The sequence below is a fragment of the Carassius gibelio genome, chromosome A5 (genome assembly GCF_023724105.1).
Source record: "Carassius gibelio isolate Cgi1373 ecotype wild population from Czech Republic chromosome A5, carGib1.2-hapl.c, whole genome shotgun sequence".
Taxonomy (NCBI): Eukaryota; Metazoa; Chordata; class Actinopteri; order Cypriniformes; family Cyprinidae; genus Carassius; species Carassius gibelio.
The window spans coordinates 32182370-32203446 of record NC_068375.1 but is presented as its reverse complement, the minus strand read 5'-3'; the positions used below and the strand labels follow the sequence as shown (position 1 = coordinate 32203446).

At 37.4% G+C, this 21077-nt stretch overlaps 2 protein-coding genes across 2 annotated transcripts; one reads left to right on the top strand and one right to left on the bottom strand.

Moving 5' to 3' along the window:
* Positions 1 to 3174: 3174 nt before the first annotated feature.
* Positions 3175 to 12189, top strand: myo1ha (myosin IHa). The gene is given in 32 exon segments (XM_052595968.1): positions 3175 to 3228; positions 3231 to 3419; positions 3505 to 3620; positions 3703 to 3901; positions 3981 to 4061; positions 4143 to 4322; positions 4450 to 4548; positions 4654 to 4767; positions 4887 to 4958; positions 5055 to 5174; positions 5404 to 5471; positions 5636 to 5741; positions 5843 to 5923; positions 6020 to 6111; positions 6920 to 7014; positions 7122 to 7168; positions 7357 to 7437; positions 8364 to 8469; positions 8640 to 8757; positions 8858 to 8971; positions 9078 to 9154; positions 9237 to 9305; positions 9439 to 9523; positions 9627 to 9789; positions 10129 to 10212; positions 10332 to 10425; positions 10502 to 10557; positions 10661 to 10796; positions 11355 to 11425; positions 11569 to 11666; positions 11745 to 11844; positions 11920 to 12189. Coding segments are annotated over 32 exon segments (3192 nt in total). The 3' UTR covers positions 11947 to 12189.
* Positions 12190 to 12415: 226 nt separating this feature from the next.
* kctd10 (potassium channel tetramerization domain containing 10) lies at positions 12416 to 21037 on the bottom strand. Its single transcript, XM_052596054.1, has 7 exons — positions 20885 to 21037; positions 16965 to 17178; positions 16677 to 16846; positions 14607 to 14693; positions 14465 to 14517; positions 14187 to 14382; positions 12416 to 13944 (listed from the first exon to the last, which is right to left on the bottom strand). Exons 1-7 carry the CDS (start codon positions 20885 to 20887, stop codon positions 13726 to 13728), a joined length of 942 nt encoding a protein of 313 aa, XP_052452014.1. The 5' UTR covers positions 20888 to 21037; the 3' UTR covers positions 12416 to 13725.
* Positions 21038 to 21077: the final 40 nt, after the last annotated feature.

Genomic DNA, 21077 nt, shown 5'->3' with positions numbered 1-21077 from the left:
CTCGCAAGCCTTGTTAGAAAAACTTTTGATGAGTTTTTGGAGAAAAATTGTATCAAGATTGTTTTTAGATCCACAGTGAAATTTTGGGGTGTTCCATGGCACATGTCGGGATGGTAGGATTTGCTTGGCTCTAGCTGGACGTGAAAGGACTTTTTAGGACAGTGTTGGTCTGGATGCGAGTAGTTCTCATATTTTGATCGGCAGCTGACCAAAGATGCAGGTACGACCTGTTTGCATGTGTCTAAATATATTTGAATGAGTGTGTTTTACTGAACATAAGTTCTAACTGCAATAATCTTTATAATCATCCAGAAATATTTTGCAGCAAAGAAAACAATAGTATAGAAATAATGATGAAAAGCAAATATAAAAAAAAGACTTTCAGCATTCAAAGTGACCATTAACATGCCTCTTTTTCTATTTTTGGTTTCTGATTCCTGTTTGCTTTTTTCCGTCACAGTTGGTGGTGAAAGCTTTAGTGTAGTGCAATATCCAATATATCACCCAGCTGATTAATCACAAGCTGTAAACCTGTCAAAACTTCAAGTTCCTTTACTCTGAGTAAGAGAGATGTAACTAGACCTCACCGTTCACTTTAGGAGAGTGCTATTTTCCATTTTGTCTAGTCTTTCCTATTCTTGGCTAGGCCTTCTGAGGAGTAGGATGTCTTCGCTGTATCTTTCTTTCTCTTCCTCCATTCTCCCTTCTCTCCTTCCCTCCCTTTCTGATTTGGTCGAGGTCATCTAAACTCAGCCGCAACTGACACTTTAGACCAGGCTGAAGGACTATCTCTTAATTAAAAGACAATAGCTTTTATACCAAAGAGGGAAGCCGATGTACTTGATGTGACAAAAGGCTGACAAGCCTTGTGACTTAAATGATTTGTGTCTCTATGGCTATTTTACTTTCTTTGAAAGAGAAAGATTAAATCTTCCAACTAAAGAAATAGAAAGAAATAGAAACTGATCTCTTGACTTTGGGCCTCTGTATTGTTTTTCCTTTTCTTACAGGCTACACAGTCATGAAAATATGGTCGACCTTAATAGTTTTGACTAAGATATAACAGCTTACAGTATTCATTTATTTATGCATGGTAATATAATACAAAAGGAATGGGTGGGTGTGTCCAAACTTTTGACTGTGTATGTGACCAATACAGGTTCTTCAGACCTATGAGATGTCCATGCGTCTTATCACACCGAAAGAGTCACACTATAAACATTTGCATCCCCTCTGTCCATTGTTCCTCATGTGACATTGAGTTCAGCTTGTTCCCATGTGAGGACAGAAACTAGAGAGGGGGAGTCTCCACAATAACGCTGAGATTGAGATTGGTTCTGACATCTCAAATGGGGGATCTTCAATGATATTGTTCACCTGCCCCTTTGGCTTAATGCAGGGTGAGAGGGGGAGGGGCATGTTTTGGGGTTGTCGGTGAGCGTATGAAATAGTGGAAAGCGTGAAGTGATGTGAGGTGGTGGGTGGTGATTCACAACTCGCATACGTTGGGATGAAAATTTCATCGGTGGACAGGTGGGAGAAAATCTCTCATCTGAGAAATACGTCCCCCCTCCCGAAGCACCCTTGATTACGGTGTTCATATAACTGCGCCATTCTGAACAAGCGTCCATTGTGTGCCACAAGGGCATGCAAAATGAGTGTCTCAGAGATCAGCGGGACTCAGACCGTTACAGCACAATTTAGTCTGTCCTGTTGTCTCAAGAAGGCCTCATTTCAGAAACTCTCAGATCAGACAAATATAAGCAACCCCCCTCCCTCCCTTCCTCTGTCCCTCCTTCCCGCCATATCTCCCTCTTTCTCTCTCCCTCTTCTGCTACTTTGCCCCCTCCTCTACAACCAACTAGCCCACACCAGCCCAAATAGGCCAAATCTCATCTATTGTCCTGGGACTGCCCAGTGTGAAATTCGGTGTGACATTAAATGTTTTCTAATGAATAAATTTTGAAAGGATATGCAGAGAGAATATGTGTAATGGAATGTAGACTGCATTTTAAAAGCTTCTTCATTGTCCATCTTCTTTGGAATTTACAGGACAAAAAACTGGCCTCTTTCAAAGCAAATGAGGTTTATAGGGGTGAATGGGGGGCAGAAGATTTTGGGGGCTGCTAGTCGTAAGATTAAACTTAGTTTTTTTTCTGTTTATTCTTCTAATTCAATATATGAAAGTCAAATATCCTGTGCTCTAAAAAAATGGGAAGAGGACAAATTAGAGCAAATTTCTACTGCTGGTCCACTGGAAATCCTAAATACATCTTGCATATAAAAATGCAAAATTTTGAGGAAAGAAGTAATGCATGCCTCGAAAGTTTCTTTCTATTGAGAAACATACTTCTCTGGTCTTTTTTATCTAATATACAATGTCAAACACTGAACTGAGGAAGTAACTGAAGCACATTGTTCCTTAGGGTTGAGGATTGCAGTTTCATACTAAACACCCTCCTGAGTTCCCAAGAAAGACTTCGATGTATTAACATTATAACATTAAAGTTTCTTTGCTTTCTTTCTATGTTAACAATTCTGTTCATTTACACAGGTCACACTTGTGACCTGTGTAAATGATACACACTGGAGACTAGATATTGCCATTGTTTAAGCCCACATTATTATTGATGTTGGCTTTAAAATAAACCTGTATCTCAGGGAATATTTCAGGTATACTGAAAACATGCACTCTTGGCTTGGTACTGATTGCTATCTGAGACGGTTGGTAGAATAAATCCAATCACAACATGCTATTTAAACAGGTTTCTTAGCGAAAGCAAAGCTGTCAGTCATAGGGACAGGAACATGGTCTACTCATTGCAGATGATATCTCATTACAAAAGCCTCTACAATAGAGAACAGCATTATAAAGTACTTCAGCAGGGGATTATGCGGTTGGATGATTGTGACTCTATCAGAGACCTTAGACCCCGATTTTCGGTTTCAATCTTAACATGATAGCTAGTCTGTTAATGAAAGGATGGAAAGTCACTAGATAGTTCAGTTTTACTGTTGATATTCATTGTTGAAAAAAAAAGCCAGTTCCATCTTAACCTTGCCTCATCCACAGCCAATATTTCTTTGGAAATAAGTCACTGATTATTTGACTGAAATTTATATTTAGATCTGTTTTACTGCTTTACTGCTTTAAAAAATATGTTTTTGATCATTATGGCTGCAGAATGACAGTGCTATAGACTTGGTCAGTGTAAACAAATTGCATTGGGTCATGGTCATTGTTGTACTTGTCTGATTGGCAGAAAGGAAAGGTTAAACTGGGTCAGTTGGACTTGGAGGGAGCCCTGATTGCCAGAGACCGAGTTGGCATCCAGGACTTTGTGCTTCTTGATGCCCACAACAGTGAGACAGCCTTCCTGGACAATCTGAAGAAGCGCTTCACAGAGGATTTGATATATGTGAGTGAGATATCAAAAACAAAGGTTCATTTACTTTTTACATATTCAATGTGATTAAGTTCATGTCAAATGTCTCTATACTCAGACTTACATAGGAACTTTGCTGATATCTGTAAACCCATACAAAGAACTGGACATCTACACCAAGAAACAAATGGACCTCTACATGGGAGTGAACTTCTTTGAGCTGCCCCCTCATATGTAAGTGTTTAACTTACCTTCATTGCCAAACCAGTAAATTAGACATTTGTAAAGAAAATAGAAATACTTTTTATTTTCTCAGATATGCATTAGCAGATAATGTCTATCACACCATGCTGTCAGAAGCCAACAACAACTTTATTTTGATATCTGGGGAGAGTGGAGCAGGCAAAACTGAGGCCTCCAAGAAGATTTTGCAGTACTATGCGGTCAGCTGTCCTAGTACCACATTACTGGACACTGTGAGAGACCGCATGCTCATGTCCAACCCTGTACTAGAGGTCAGTCCAACGATAATATTCTCAGACTGTGTCTGACCATTCACTACATATGCTTTACATTCATTACATGTGCATTTAGGCCTTTGGAAATGCAAAAACGATGAAAAATGACAACTCCAGCCGTTTTGGGAAGTATATGGACATCCAGTTTGATTGCCAGGTATTGACGAATACCATACTAAGTTCATCCTGTTAAATAATATGGCTTGTTAAAGAAGGTTCATGCTTGTTTAATGCATAGGGAGATGCTGTTGGTGGCCACATCCTCAGCTATCTGCTGGAAAAGTCTAGAGTAGTTCACCAAAACCACGGTGAGAGAAACTTTCATATTTTCTACCAGCTGGTGGAGGGAGGAGAGGAAGACCTACTGAGGCACCTGGGCCTGGAGAAGGAGACTAAACGTTATAGTTATTTAGTTCAGGTATGACTTCTATTTTTAAATCTGATGTGCAAAATAAGTAGAAGATAGTTGTGAAATCGTAGAATCAGATAGAAATAGTAGAATCAGACTCTCCGGTGTTTTTATAAGTCTTTTTTTGTTGTAATAGGGAGAATGTTCCAATGTGAGCTCCATTAATGACAAGAATGACTGGAAAACTGTTAAAAATGCATTATCGGTCATTGACTTTGATGCTAATGACATTGAGGTAAGAAGAGTAGCAATTTTTGTGTATAAATGATCCGATGTGCAAGTATGATGAAAGTTGCAACCTTTGAACATAAACAGATACAGTTTTTCTTTAATATCCTAGCACCTCTTTGGGATTATAGCTAGTGTGCTCCATCTGGGGAACGTGCACTTTGATGGAGACACTAAAGGTTATGCTACTCTCAACACTAATGCAGCACTGCGCTGGGTATCCAAGGTCAGTTGGATATTTTATATATATATATATCCTTAATCATGTTAAATAGTTTACATTGACATACTCTAAATGATTACATATCTGAGTAACAAACATTGCTTTTTTGTGTTGATGTTCAGCTTTTAGGAATCCATGTACAGGTCCTTCATGAAGCTCTGATATTCAGGAAGATTGAAGCCAAATCAGAGGAGGTAAAACAAGTTTGCAATGTAATGATTTACTTGTCTTTTTATCCAAGATCAGTGTTGAAGCAGGTGATAACTGTATTTTTTTCTTTTGGCCTCCAGGTTCTGAGTCCATTTACTGTTGATCATGCCATCTATGCTAGAGATGCCCTGGCCAAAGCCATCTATGGCCGTGCCTTCACATGGCTGGTCAACAGAATCAATGAGTCTCTGGAAAATAAAGTAAGAGGACAACAGAAAATAACATTTCAGTTACCATTTGAGGACATTGATTAGTGACAATTGATTGGTTCGCGGTGAAATTCATTTCAAAGCCGCTGGGTGCAGTTTGTTCCACTGTAAAGAAATGGAAATATTGTTGCTAACTAAATTCTACTGGACAGATTTAATGAAACTATGATGGAAACCGAAATAACTTATTTACTTGCTTCATTCTTTACCTTTTTTTAAGGATTCTGAGAGGAAGACAGTCATCGGATTGTTAGACATCTATGGATTTGAGGTATTCTCTGTTAACAGGTATGTGTTTGGATTTAAATGAGACAGACAGATGATAGATAGATAGATAGATAGATAGATAGATAGATAGATAGATAGATAGATAGATAGATAGATAGATAGATACAGAGAGATAATTTGTGTGCATGATCTTATAGATTTTTTTTAATTATATGTATGCTTAGTTTTGAGCAGTTTTGCATTAACTACTGCAATGAGAAGCTACAGCAGCTCTTCATTCAGTTGACACTGAAGGCTGAACAGGAGGAATATGAAGCAGAAGGAATTGGGGTGAGCTACAAATCAATCATTCATCATTCAGACATCATAATGGAATGATATGCTGAGCTTGAATAATAGAATAAGGGTTTTTTTCTCTCACTGTGTTTCAGTGGGAGCCGGTGCAATTCTTCAACAATAAAATCATCTGTGATCTGGTGGAAGAGAAGCACAGAGGAATCATCTCTGTGTTGGTATGGAATAATAAGGACACTGTTTTTACACACTGAAGAGAAATACTGTAGATAGATATAATTCTCTGGCACTTTTTGGGTCTTTTGGTGTTTCAGGATGAGGAGTGTATGAGGCCGGGTGATGCCACGGATCTCACTTTTCTTGATAAACTTGAAGAGAAAATGGGCAATCATCCCCACTTTGTAACGTGAGTTTGTGTTTGATAATTACCTTAATATTTAATGTGGCACTAAACAAGAGTTCTTCTGCTTTAAGTATCTTTTAATGGATTCAGTACTGCTAGAAACTGTCAGTAGTTTGATTCTTCACTACAAGCCTCTGATAGTGAGAGTGACTCTCCTAGTATGGCCACACGGTCTCTCTTAAGCCATGTATTGACTGACACCCTGATGAAAGTGCACATCAGTCTGAGAGAGAGAGAGATAACGATGTTGTGTTGCTCAATCTTTATCCAGGTCAAACACAAATTAAGTTCCTGAATTACTGATTGAGTGCCAAGAACCTGTAAGTGTTCCTGTAGCTCAATTGGTAGAGCATTATGCAATCAAGCGCAAGGTTGGGGGTTCGATTCCCTAGGAACATATGATAGGTAAAATTGATAGTAAGTCGCTTCTGTTAAATGCATACATTTAAATTTAATTTAAGAACCTCCATGTTATTGTACTTCACTAATAGACAATAGCACTAGCAATGTCAAGGTTGAAGGATTCTCAGAAAACATACATCCAAAAAACTTGAGAAGAAAGCATACAAATGTATGTGCTTAATTACATGCAGTGCATTTATCAGTACAGATAATAAATATACAATTATTTATTATTATTCTAATAGATGTGTATTTTAAGCAAGTAAATGTTATACATTGTTTAACATGGAGGGCCTGCTATTGTTCTCTATCCAGTGGAAACTTCTGTTCTTCATTCAGACATTTTTAGTGACTTGTTTTTATTGTAGTCTAATAAGATCAATTTCCCTTACTATTCTATGAAATGAAGGTATAAACTGGCTGATAAAAAGACCCGCAAGTCTCTGGAGAGAGGAGATTTTCGTCTTCTTCATTATGCAGGGGAGGTGACCTACTGCGTTGTGGGTAAGAGAAGATGCACAAAAACACATCTCAGATGCCAGTTAACCTCAGAAACATGTTTTCTGGCTTTCACAACCTTTAATTTATTATGATCTATTCTTTTTCAATAGGTTTCATTGACAAAAACAATGATCTTTTGTACAAGAACATCAAAGACGTAAGTGCACTGGGTGTACAATAAAGGATAATGCTGGTCTGTGTGGATGAAAGGAACATTGGCTCATAAAAGCCACTTAATAATTTCCTTTCCCTTGTTTTTGGTCCTACAAGAGTTAATGGTAGTAAATGTGTTCATGCATGTGTGTTTCTCATATATCTGTATGTCTCTATGTGTGTAACCAACAGGCAATGCGCCTGTCAAAGAACCCAGTAATACAGCAGTGCTTTCCAGCCACTGAGGGAGACAGTAAGAGAAGACCCGAGACAGTGAGTCCACTTGCTGTGTTAAAATACTGAAATATATTCAATTAAAGTACAGAAAGTTGTTTTCAAGCTAGTAGGGATGTTTTTTTTTTTTAGATTAAATGGAAGTTGCACACATTGGGTTTGACGATGATGATTTAAATGTGAATGATTTATCATTGTACTAGTGTCACCACTAATGATCTATAAATAATATAAATAAAAAAGAGAAGTGTTGCAATGCACTGTAATGCTCTTGACCTAAACATTTTTGGGTTTAAATTTGATTGATTTATAATTTGTTTGTACTGGCATTTTGTACTTGGAATCAAACCCCCAACCTTGAACGCTTGATAACGCAATGCTCTACCACTTGAGCTACAAGTGCAAGATTGGGGGTTCGATTCCCCGGGAACACATGATAGGTAAAAACTGATAGCTTGAATGAATATATATGAATATATAGCCTGAATATATAAAATTGATAGCCTGAATGCACTATAAGTCGCTTTGGATAAAAGCTTCTGCTAAATGCATAAATGTAATTAATTTAATTTAATGTAATATATATATATATAATATATATAAAAACACACACACACAATAATGTGACAAAATGCAGTTTGTAACATCATAAGGTGAAATGATTACAAAATAAATAATTAAAGTAATTAATTAATACCTTGATTACAAACTTATATTGCAAATGTTTGTATGTGATCAAGGGATTCTTTCCATACTTTCAATACACACCTTATGTATACAGTTTATTACTATAAATTACTAATGAGTAGTGTAGCTTATTGCTATTTTAAATCAAGGCGAATGAAGAAAAACAAAGAAAATATCCTATAAAATAAAATAAAATGATGAATAATCTGCTTCTTTGACAGTTCGCATGCTACCTTATACAATTTCCTTTAATCTGAATTATGAAATTAAATCTGTAGGTGGCCACTCAGTTTAAGAACAGTCTTCTGCGGCTGACGGAGATTCTGACAGCTAAGGAAGCGTGGTATGTGCGCTGCCTCAAGTCTAATGACAATAAACAACCAGGTGAGAAACGTGTGTATGTGAATACTAAGAACTCATAAATGTTACAAATACAATTATTCAGAGAAAAAGCACATGCTTGTTTATTTTTGTGTGCAAACTGAATTTAGATTTCGGGTAAAATAGAAATATGTTTTTTTTTTCACTCTGTTTATCCTCTCTTTTCATCACAGGCAAGTTTGATGAAGTTCTGGTTAGGCACCAGGTGAAATATCTGGGGTTAATGGAGCATCTGAGGGTCAGACGAGCTGGATTTGCATATCGACGTAGATATGAGGTTTTTCTAAAGAGGTATGGCATTTAATACCATCACATACTCAGATGTGAAAGCTGTTAACTTTTAAATACACCTCATAGACTCAAAATGCTCATCTAATGCAACATTTCTAAGGTATAAAGCGCTTTGTCCTGCCACTTGGCCCCACTGGAAAGGTGTACCTGCAGAAGGTGTGGAAAAACTCGTGCAACATCTAGGCTACCAGCCTGATGAATACAAAATGGGCAAGTGAGTGGTGTCAGGCTTTCAACTTCACAATTTAAAACTGAGAAATTAGCACCCGTTTCTCACCACACAAACCTGAACTGCTCTTCATATTCTGTCATATTCAAAGGACGAAGATATTCATACGATATGCCAGGACACTTTTTGCAACAGAAGATGCCTTTGAAATCTGCAAACATGAATTGGGTAAGCAAAAGAGAACTCAAAAGAGACATTTAGATTATTTTTCTTGTATTATAATAAGCATGTGTTCATGTTGCTTTTACAGCTTCGAGAATACAGGCCAAATACAAAGGTTACAGAGCCAAAGGAGAGTTTCGAAAACAGAAAGAGGCTGGTAAATAACAGTATTTATTGATTTAATTTTTTTTTTTTAACTATATATTGCATAATATTATGACACTTCATTGCAACATAAACTATATTTATTATAGCATAAATATGTTTTTTTTTTTTTTGCCAACATTTAGCTACAAAAATTGAGACGTGTTGGAGAGGAGTGCAGGCACGCAAAGAAAGAGACCGCAGAGCCTGGGCTGTAAAAGTCATTAAAAAGTTAGTAATATTTATTAATGTAATATTAATCATTATTATTTTTTGTAAATATTAATACATTTCACATGATTTTTACATGATGACATGATTTTTATCCATGCAGATTTATTAAGGGTTACATCACACGACGTGAGGCAAAAACTACTGACAACTCTGAATACCTGGCCTTCGTTCGACAGAGCTACCTAAATAGACTGAAAGACAATTTACCAAAGACTGTCCTGGACAAGACCACATGGCTGACACCTCCCCCAGTCATGACAGAGGTATTCAACAGTGGCCCCAAAAAGTTTGAACACTTACGGCATGGCGAATTTATTCATAATAGCACATTTCATATGGTGTTCTAAGTGGTTTACATAAAAATCACACAAATTGTAGTCATAAAAAGAACACATAAAAAATAAAAAAGCAATAAAAAATAATACAAAGTAAAAAAAAAGTTAAATTAATAATTTAAAATAAGGCATACACAAAAGAGGTCATAAACATTGAGTTAAGTGCTTAATTTTACATATTTTTTTGAGGCCACTGTATGCATTGCAAACGTTCATGTGCAATAGTATTTAAAACTGGGAATGTCTTTAATGCTGTTGTATTTGTAGACCTCAGAGATTCTGCGGCAGCTGCACACACGTATGATGGTGCGGAAGTATGTGCGGGGAATTACGCCACAAAAAAAAGCACAGGTCACTATCACTGTTGTCACATGCTTTTCTGTCTTAAAATACAGTTTCATCTAACTTCGCCATGTTTACATTTTGGCTGATGATGACAATGAAGACTCGAATTCTGTGTCTTTTCACAGCTGCAACAAAAAGTAGTAACCAGTGCCATCTTTAAGGGAAAGAAGGACAGCTACCCTTCGAGCATTGCTGTTCCTTTTGTGGACACTAGAATCAGTCAGTACAGTTTACAAAAACAGCAATTAGTTTTGCATCCTTTTGTATGTCTTATGCACTTCTTTTCATTTATCAGATGAACAAGACATCAATATGAGGGTTCTTCAGACTATACGACATGAACGTATCAAGGTATTAAGAATCTTTCTAATGGATGAGCCCCAGTTGTCAGTCATGCATAATAGAAAAAAAGCCTGTTTCCAGTGTCACCTAAACACACTTTCTCTCTCTGCAGTACAGCATTCCTGTGGTGAAGTATGACAGAAATGGATTTAAACCCAGACCAAGGCAACTTATTCTCACTCAGGCTGCTGTATATCTGGTAGAAGAGGCTAAGATCAAGCAGAGAGTAGACTTTGTTTCTCTAAAAGGTGGGTTGATATGTTGTGAAGTAAAAGAACATGACAGCACTTTTAAAGATGTCTCCTTTTAATTATTCCCCTGTAGCATGCCTCAAGATTTTCACCAGGGCAGTATCCTCAAAGGTACAACCTTGTACCATATTTACCCCTAAAGGATACATATTAGTACCTTAAGGTACTACAGTGTACTCCTAAGGTACCAATATGCACCCTTTAGAGATTTTGAGGGCATGTTGCACACCTAAAAGTACAATTATACACTACTGAGAACATCTACAACTTTTCCCTATTGAGTCTAGGGTCAGTAAGATTTTTGTATGTTTTTGAAACATAAGGCTGCACTTATTTGACTAAAAATACAGAAAACTGTAATATTATATTTTAACATAACTACATAAGTGCAACTATATAAATAACATTTTATAAATAATTAAATGAAGCTGAATTTTTAGCAGCCATTACTCCAGTCCTTAGTGTCGAATGATCCTTCAGAAATCATTCGGATTTGGTGCTGAAACATTTATTATCATCAATGTTCAAAACAGTGAATTGATCTTGTTTACACAGGTGCTTCTCTCAGTAATCTGGGAGACTCGGTCATGATCCTCCACGTTGCCTTGAATGAGCCAAAACAGAAGGTGAGCAAACCAGGCTTCATGCTAACACTGGTTACTTTGTCATGGCCGATGGCCTTTAGGTAAACTCTAAATTATTTCACGATACAATATTACACAAATTCATACATCATTTCCAAGTACTAATGTAGCTTGTTTTATCTTAGGGGGACATGATACTTCAGTGTGACCACCTGTTTGAAGCTTTGACCAAACTGGCTATGATTGCAAACAAGCAGAATAACATCAAGGTTGTTCAGGGAAGGTAAAAAGGCTAACCACTTATTTTCCAACCTGTAATGTACATTTGGACACAACGTGTTAACATTTGATCTTCTCACAGCATAAAGTTTGAGATCCAGGCAGGCAAAGAGGGCGGTGTGGACTTCAGTACTGGCCAAGAGCCTATGATTTCTAAAGGCAAAAATGGACATCTGATGGTGGTAAGTGACTATTTTTGTATTTCTGCTTAATTTAACGTTATTGCTCCAGTACTCAAGACGCTTTCATTATCAAAGGTGGCTCCGCGGAACAAGTCTCGATGATCCAAAGGAGGTCACCAAGTCTGTGTGTATTTCATGAGGGAAACCCTTATGGAAGACGATATCTTCCTCCATCCCATTCCAAACTGAAAACACACACACAACCCAACAGACCACTCAATGCTCAATATATGGAGACAAAAGGAAAGTTACAGCTAAATAGGGAAAATAAATAGTACAAATATTTCGTTTTCATACGTGCTTCCCTCCACGTTATCGTTGTTACTTGATCACATTTCTTGTAAAATAAATATATTATTTGGTCATGCTCATGTTTTGTTGATGAGCAATATTTATAATAGTTTTATACAAATGCACACAAACCACAAAAATTAAATAAAGCAAATGAACAGTTTGACCTACAAAATTTGTAGAAATCTTTATTTGTAATGCGTGTATAAATAATTTGTATGAAAACATTTGTATTCATGAGCACGTCTGTACAAACTTCTCTACAGTATTACAGATTTCATTTTTAAATACACTTTTAATAAAACTAATGATCACAAACCATCTGTGCTGCTACACTCTGCAGCAGAGGAGAGCCTGTACTCTGGTTCTTCCTGGAGCTTCTCTGATGTGGTCCAGTCTCTGATTACACTCTCATACTTGGTGTCCATTTCTCAATTACTGATATACATCCAAACACTTCTGACTACATCTCAGTTTCTTTACTTGTGTGTGATCACTTACAAAATCCAGAAGGGTAATTAAATTGATGGAATTTAATACAGTGCAGTGGAAAGTTATTTAATAGCATCATCTTTTTTAGAGATTGTAGCTAAAAAGGGATATAAAACTTCACAATTACTGGCTTTGATCATCTAAAAGTGCCTCCTCATGTACGAGTGAAAACACCATAACACTGTACTGCCCTCTACTGGCCAAACTCACATAGACCTCTCAAAAAAATCAGCACATACAATCAAGTGACAGCTTGCATAAATGCTTTGCACACGCATAATAATATGAAAATTGACTGATTAATAATTTGTATGACTCTCTTCTCTAATACGTGTAAAAACAGGGGAGTTATGGATTGAATGCTTCTCATAAGGCAATGATAATATGCTCCTTCACTGATCACTTGACTGTTAAACCACACTCACTTGAATCTCAAATCAGATCTCACTATCAGCACTGTGAAATCCCAGTTCCAACACTTGAGTTCAAAACGACAAAGCAAACAAAATATACAAGAAAAGAGGGATAAACTTAACTCAAAAGCCACAAAAATCCAATATCTATCACACAATACACAACAACAACAAAATCTCTCAAAACAGTATTAAGGCACAAGGAACCCGTCTTGACTGAAACAGAAAAATATGGTAAATAACATCAACTACTACGGCTGACAAATTGGAAAAATATCCATTAGCAGCCTAAAAACTACAATTAAATGACAATTTAGCTGATCGACTTGATATCTTCATTGAAATTTGATTTTTGATTAGCAAATAGTGCAACGTGTTCAGGGAACTGTCATGAATGCAGTAAAACTAACCATCTGTTGTGCACTTCGGTTCACATTTACACCTTTATAGTATCTTTTTAGTGAGGTCCCCAAAAGTTCACAACTGAGATTTGAGGTCAATGCTGCATTGCCCTATATGCAATGTTCATATAACATTATCAATACTGGCAATTCTGTGAGCTTTCGTTTCTCTTTTAGGAAGCAGACTCGGGATAAACTTAACTGACGTGTCTGTGTGCAAATAGAGGGGTGTGACTGAAGCGCTGGTAGTTGTTAAGGCACTTAAAAAAAGGGGGAAACTGTAGTCACTGATGGTGGTGCGTGCGGTCATCAGGGCGCTTGATATGGATCCTCCGCACTCTTTCAATGCGCTCCCTCTCTTCGTCCTCATCGATGTGGTGGGAACGACCAGCAGCGCCACCTGTGGCCTCCAGCAGTGCATTGTCAGGTCCGCGGCCATCTTGAGACTCATAGAGCAAGATGTTGAGGGTCTCTTCATAGATGCGAGCCTCTGGGAACTCAACCTGTGACGGAGGGAGGAAATGAAAAAGTGTGTGATATCAACTTAGAAGCATTTCGGACAAAGAGTTTTTGCAGTGCATGAAACATTTAATATTGTGAATAACACTTTCTGCTTCATTTGTAAAAGGGCAAATTACTACATTTTAAGACCTCAGAAGCCCAGAAATAAAGAGATTTAATGTTTAGAAAATGAGATGCTAGACTGTATGGAGTTTAAACATGTGACAGACAGGTCACCCTTTACCTTTGTCTGCTTCTTCTCAGTAGCGTAGACTATTGACGTGCAGCACACCTCTGCAATCTTCCTGCCCTGGCCGTAAAAGGACCAGCAACAAATCTCATCACCAATCACATCCTTGATAAAGAGCACTCGGCCATTGAACCTCAGAGACAGCTTGTCAAACAGCTCAATGTTCTTCAACATATTATCATCAGAGTTGCTACAAAGAGAAAGAGTACATTGATCAGGAAGAAGCTTAACAGTAAGCTTCCCAGCAACCAATATCTTATAAGCATATTTACCTTGTATATGAATATTTATTGTTGCTCCTGTTGTACAGCAGTTTGACTGTAGGCTGCAAATAAACAGAAAGACAAGTCAAGGTTCTGTTCTCGGTGAAAGCAAATTCTATTTTTTATAATTTACATGATAAAGCATTTGTACCTTATTAGCAGTGGCAATGAGCCTCTGTTCCTCCTTAGATGATGTCACCAGTGGGACTTTACAGAATGGTTCGTATGCATCTTTGTTCTGAAAACATTTGTAAATCAGAAGTGTAGAAAGTAAGTCTAAATTTATATATATATATATAATAACTCACCCTCATGTCGTTCCAAACCCGTGAGACCTCCGTTCATCTTCAGAACACAGTTTAAGATATTTTAGATTTAGTTTGAGAGCTCTCCGTCCCTCCATTGAAGCTGTGTGTATGATATACTGTCCATGTCCAGAAAGGTAAGAAAAACAAACATCATCAAAGTAGTCCATGTGACATCAGAGGGTCGGTTAGAATTTTTTGAAGCATCGAAAATACATTTTGGTCCAAAAATAACAAAAACTATGATTTTATTCAGCATTGTCTTCTCTTCCGGGTCTGTTGTGAGATTTCAAAACACAGCAGTTTGTGATATCCGGTTTGCGAACGAATCATTCAATGTAACCGGATCTTCTTGAACCAGTTCACCAAATCGAACTGAATCGTTTAAAATGGTTCACGTCTCCAATAAGCATTAATCAACAAATGACTTAAGCTGTTAACTTTTTTTATGTGGCTGACACTCCTTCTGAATTAAAACAAACCAATATCCCAGAGTAATACATGCACTCAAACAGTACACTGACTGAACTGCTGTGAAGAGAGAACTGAAGATGAACACCGAGCCGAGTCAGATAATGAACAATAGACTGACTCGAGTGCAACGAGCGAAGAACCGGTTGCATCGGTTTTTGGATCACCAGTAGTTCTTTCGGACAGTTCGATTCAATAAACCGGTTGAACAAAACGGTTCACCGGTTCTTTTGCTCTCAACGTAATGGCGTAATTTGCGATTATTGCCCTTGATTCAAGCCTTCGGTTTACCCACGCTCATAACATTAGCACAGAATCAGTTCAGAATCAATCACCAAAAAAAACGGTTTGGTTTAGACGCTCTGTGTGGGTCTGCTTCACGCTGAATCACACATGCGCAGTATCATCAGCTCCTGGGTTCTCGAATCGGACGCGTCTGACAGAAACGGTTCTTCACTCGTGAACGAGTCAGTCTATTGTTCGTTATCTGGCTCAGCTCAGTGTTCATCTTCAGTTCTCTCTTCACAGCAGTTCAGTCAGTGTACTGTTTGAGTAAATGAATTACTCCGGGATATTGGTTTGTTTGAACTCAGAGGGAGTGTCAGCCACATTAAAAAATGTAACAGCTTAAGTCATTTGTGGATTAATGTGTATTGGAGACGTGAACCGTTTTAAACAATTAAGTTTGATTTGGTGAACTGGTTCAAGAAGATCCGGTTACATCGAATGATTCGTTCGCGAACCGGATATCACAAACTGCTGTGTTTTCAAATCTCACAACAGACCTGGAAGAGAAGACAATGCTGAATAAAGTCAGTTTTTGTTATTTTTCGACCAAAATGTATTTTCGATGCTTCAAAAAATTCTAACTGACTCTATGATGTCAAATGGACTACTTTGATGATGTTTTTCTTACCTTTCTGGACATGGAAAGTATACCGTGCGCACAGTTTGAATGGAGGGACTGAGAGCTCTCGGACTAAATCTTAAATATCTTAAACTGTGTCCCGAAGATGAACGGAGGTCTCAACGGGTTTGGAACGACAAGAGGGTGAGTTATTAATGACAAAATTTTGATTATTGGGTGAACTTAACCTTTAAGCCTATTTTACACAACCATTTACATTTTCATTAACTCACAAATGCAACCAAAATACAACACAAACATTTATAACTGAATTCTCTGAAAATTGTAAATCCTGTACCCCAGTTGGGACATTCACAACAATAAAAAAAAAACACTTTAATTTTTTCAATTGTTACTGCATTGATACTTGAAATAGTCATTTGATTAATAGACTCCTAATAAATGGAGCAATATAAATCTCTCAGGTTTCATAAAATCATTTTCATTTTAAAGATGAACAAAAATGGGTTAGGAACGAGAACTAAATGATGACAGAATTTTCATTTTTGGGTGAACTATCCGTTTGAATGTACTCTACCTGTAATGCAGCCTGACACTCATCCACCAGGCCCTGCACCAGGTAATACTTTGCCTCGGCCAGTAACTCCTCAGTCTCCCTCCGGCTCTCAGGTAACGGGACGACTCCGTCTCTCAGGTAGTTCAGAATGGTCCCAAAGTGCTTCCCACACCTGTCAATCAGAATCCAGCCTGGAGAAAGATCATAGGTGAAAAGTCTGACTTGGGCACTGCAGAAGCACACATTTGTATTCATATGGTTCATATTATTACATGAATGCTTCTTCAGTAGCTATTACAGTACATCTACCTTCACTATCTGTAAGGACCTCCATACGGCCACTGAACATGGCCTTCAGCATTGTATCCTGCTTGGTCAGGGTCTGCATGGTGGTGTAGTACAGTGCTCCCCCAACATTCAGCTTCACATATTTGGAACTGGGACTGGACCCCTTGAAGGAGGTGGTCCGTGTTGTAGCTGCCGGCACAGCCGAGCTCACCACACTTTCTCCTGACATCTCTTCCTGAAAATCACACATGGTGACATAAATGGTTTGAAATCACAGGACACTCAAAATACATCATATGTTTAGTTTCTCTCAGAGGATTAACAGTATATGCAACTTTTTTTGCAAATACACACACATCACTCTATAATTTTCAGTATTATGAACACAGAGAGGGTAAATGGTACATTTCCTTCAGATAATAAATAAAAGTTTGTTCTAAACATCAAAGATTTAAAAAAATATGCACTTGAGTTGAAAAAGGAGTTTAAGTCTCTTAAAGCTGCAGTAGGTAACTTTTGTAAAAATATATTTTTTACATATTTGTTAAACCTGTCATTATGTCCTGACAGTAGAATATGAGACAGATAATCTGTGAAAAAAAATCAAGCTCCTCTGGCTCCTCCCAGTGCTCCTATTGCCATTTGCAGAAATTCATCCGCTCCCGTTAAGAAACAACCAATCAGAGCTGCAGTCCGTAACTTTGTTTGTGTTCAAAATGTAGAAAAATGTATATAATAAGCGAGTACACCATGAATCAGTTTTCCAAACCGTATTTTTAGCTTGTCCTGAATCACTAGGGTGCACATAAGTGTTTATATTCGTACTATTTTAGATTGCTTCGGGGATACCGCGGCGGAGTAACCCAGTACCTTTGTGATTCTTCATAGACATAAACGATTGAAGTAGTTCCGGCTACGATGTTCTTCCGCAAGACGCAAGCAGTTCTGTTTATTAACCGCTAGAGCGTCAAAAGTTACCTACCGCAGCTTTAAGTGGACTAATCGATTGGTAAAGTCCATCATACTCAGAGGTGTCAAGTAACGAAGTACAAATACTTCGTTATTGTACTTAAGTAGAAATTTGGGGTATCTATACTTTACTCGAGTAATTATTTTTCAGCCGACTTTTTACTTCTACTCCTTACATTTTCACGCAAATATCTGTACTTTCTACTCCTTACATTTAAAAAAAAAAATAGCTTCGTTACTGCTATTTCATTTCGGCTCGTTTTCCTTCTGGCTTGTCATCATTAAAAAAAAAAAAAAAAAAACCTATCCAGATAAATCGCGCCATCCGGATGGAGTGAATTGGATTGTGGTTGGATGAGAAGTATAAACATATACCATTCCGACACCCTATTGGTTTGTAGGCGATCCATCGCACCTGCACATGACACAGATCACATCACACTCCAGCAAGGACATAGCCAGTTTTGGGTTTGTTTATCAAAAAATATATTTCTTAAAAGTAGGGTTGGGTATGGAACCGGTATCCGATCGCCTCAGAGTCAGTTCGCTTAAATTTCATATGAAACCGGCGTCAGACCGGTCTCCTCACCGTCTTTCAGCGCGCTCTTCAATCCGCAGACCGCGGCGGAGCAGAGTGAGCTCAAACAGAGACAGAGGACACAAGGTGTGTGTTTATCGATAGATTGTTAGAATGTCCGTATCTGTGCAGTTTTTTGTCATAAATACGGTTTACAAAAGGTCACGAAGAAGCAGTCGCTTTCTCATCTAATGTAAAGTTTTCGCTTGTCACAGCTCATCACACCACAGCCGTTTCCTCCAGCGACAATCTAGCCCTTAACACAACGAACACATACTTTAATTACACTTAATTAAATATACTTAATTTAATCATACGTACTTTATACATACACTACTGTGCAAACGTCAGGCATGTTAGTATTTTCACTTAAAAGAATGGTGTTCGGCTATTTATATATTTTGCTGTAGTGTGTCAGTAGAAAAAATCAGTTGTCAAACTGCTTGTGCATTCAAAATCGCACTAGATTATTATTAAAATTAATGGCAAACTGATATTTCCTACTGACACACTGCAGCAAAAGATATAAATAACTGGCTTAAAACCCTTTTTTGGGGTGAAAATACAATTTTTTTCTTTTCCATAAGACTTTTGCACAGTACTGTATTTTAAAAACGACATTGTAGCTACTTTATAAAGAATGACCATACAGTAATTCACAGAACTGATTTAAGACAGTGACAGACAGCACTCATCTTAACTAAATATCAGAGTGAGTGACAGAGATACAGTAGAAACATTATGTGTGCTTTTGTATTAAATAATGACCCAGATTGTAAATGACATTTTTTAGCCTTAGATTAAGGGAGGCACATCTTGGAAAATGAGAGCATCCAAGGTGAAAGTTATGGATTTATTTTAAATATTTGTAATGTTCTGTAATGTTATCCATAGTTTTTTTTTGTGGTTCTTTTTTTTAAAGTATTGGTTTAGGCACCGGTACCATTATAAAAGTATCGAAAAGGCACTGGACCTTACTTAAAAGTTATTATTTCTCACTGGCTCATTTACCAAATGAGTACTTTCTCTTCTTCCTCCGCAAATTAAGCTACTGTAGGTAGTTCGGTAGCGAGACGTTTTAATAAATTATGGTTTGCGATTGATGACGCGATTGACAATGTTGTGATAAGTAGGCTATACCGACTTTGTAACTCGTTGCCCCTCCCACACTGGACATAGCAGACGTATGTACCGAATACAAGAAGCTATCAATCAAGAAGGTATCAGGATTATGAGTTATTTTTAGTTTTGATTACTCACTTGGATTGATCATTCATTTTGACAGCACTATAATGTTTATTGTAAATAGACAACGATACAAGAGTAATTGTTACTAAGCCTGCACCACTGTTCTTGTCCATTGCCCTCGCAGATTCCTGCAGCTAAGCTTGGATGTACATTTACATTCCATTAAAGGTTATTGATGACATGCCTCTGAAGTTTGACTTTTTGCACCATAACAATACTTACTGGCAACTAGTCATCATATCTCTAGTACTTTAATGTATTTGCATTGTACTAAAATGCGTTCATTTTCAATGGGCATATATGCGGCTGAAAAAGGTAGCCTATAGTGCATCCCAAATTTTTCAACATGAACATTTTAATATAACATTATAGTCATTATGGCCTTTAGAAAAATGTTTTTTTTTAGGAGGTGGGGTAGTGCACAATAGGCCCCTGTGGCACGGCCCAAGCTTTTGTTCTTAATGGCATTTTTTCCCTTACATTACTTTTACTTTTATACTTTAAGTAGTTTTTTAAACCAGTACTTTTACACTTTTACTTGAGTAAAAAGCTTGAGTTGATACTTCAACTTATACAAAAGTCTTTTTAAACCCTAGTATCTATACTTCTACTTGAGTAATGAATGCCAATACTTTTGACACCACTGATCATACTTCACCAGAGAGAAGACGCTAGAGCGTCAAAAGTTACCGACTGCAGCTTTAAATTCTCTTAAATGCAACACATTGACAAATTGCTAGATTGTAAAACATAAAATACTGATAACTAATCGCTCATGCAATGAGTAACCCGTTCATACAGCACAATGAGATTGTTTTAATGACGTCACATCAAAACCTGCTATGACGTTTTTGACAAAGCCAGTAGATTTAGCTCATTTTATTCCTATATATATATTTATATATGTATATATGATTCGTAACTAAATACGAAAAAAAAATAATAGTTACTCATAAGAAACGTATAACTAAGTTACAAGAGCTGAAGCGCTAAACTAGCACACCATCTTGTTTTCTCAATTGCTTTAAGGAAATAAACAAGAACTTACAAAAAAAGCTAACTACACCCCGCGATAAATCGTACTTAAAATATACACCGTTAGAAGTATATAAATTAGAAAAAATAACAGACAAATGTCATTATTTACCATAGAAATCCCCCGATTATTTCGGGCCTCTTGGAACAGGTATGGAATTAGATCACTTCCGGTCGCAACCCGGAATCGTGCACGAGGCTTTAGGTCGCGCGCTTAGAGGCTCTCGGGTCAAATACGTGATCGCGCTTTTCATTCCAGTGACTCCACCTGTCTAATGGTCTAATGTCCTATCATTTCATTTCAT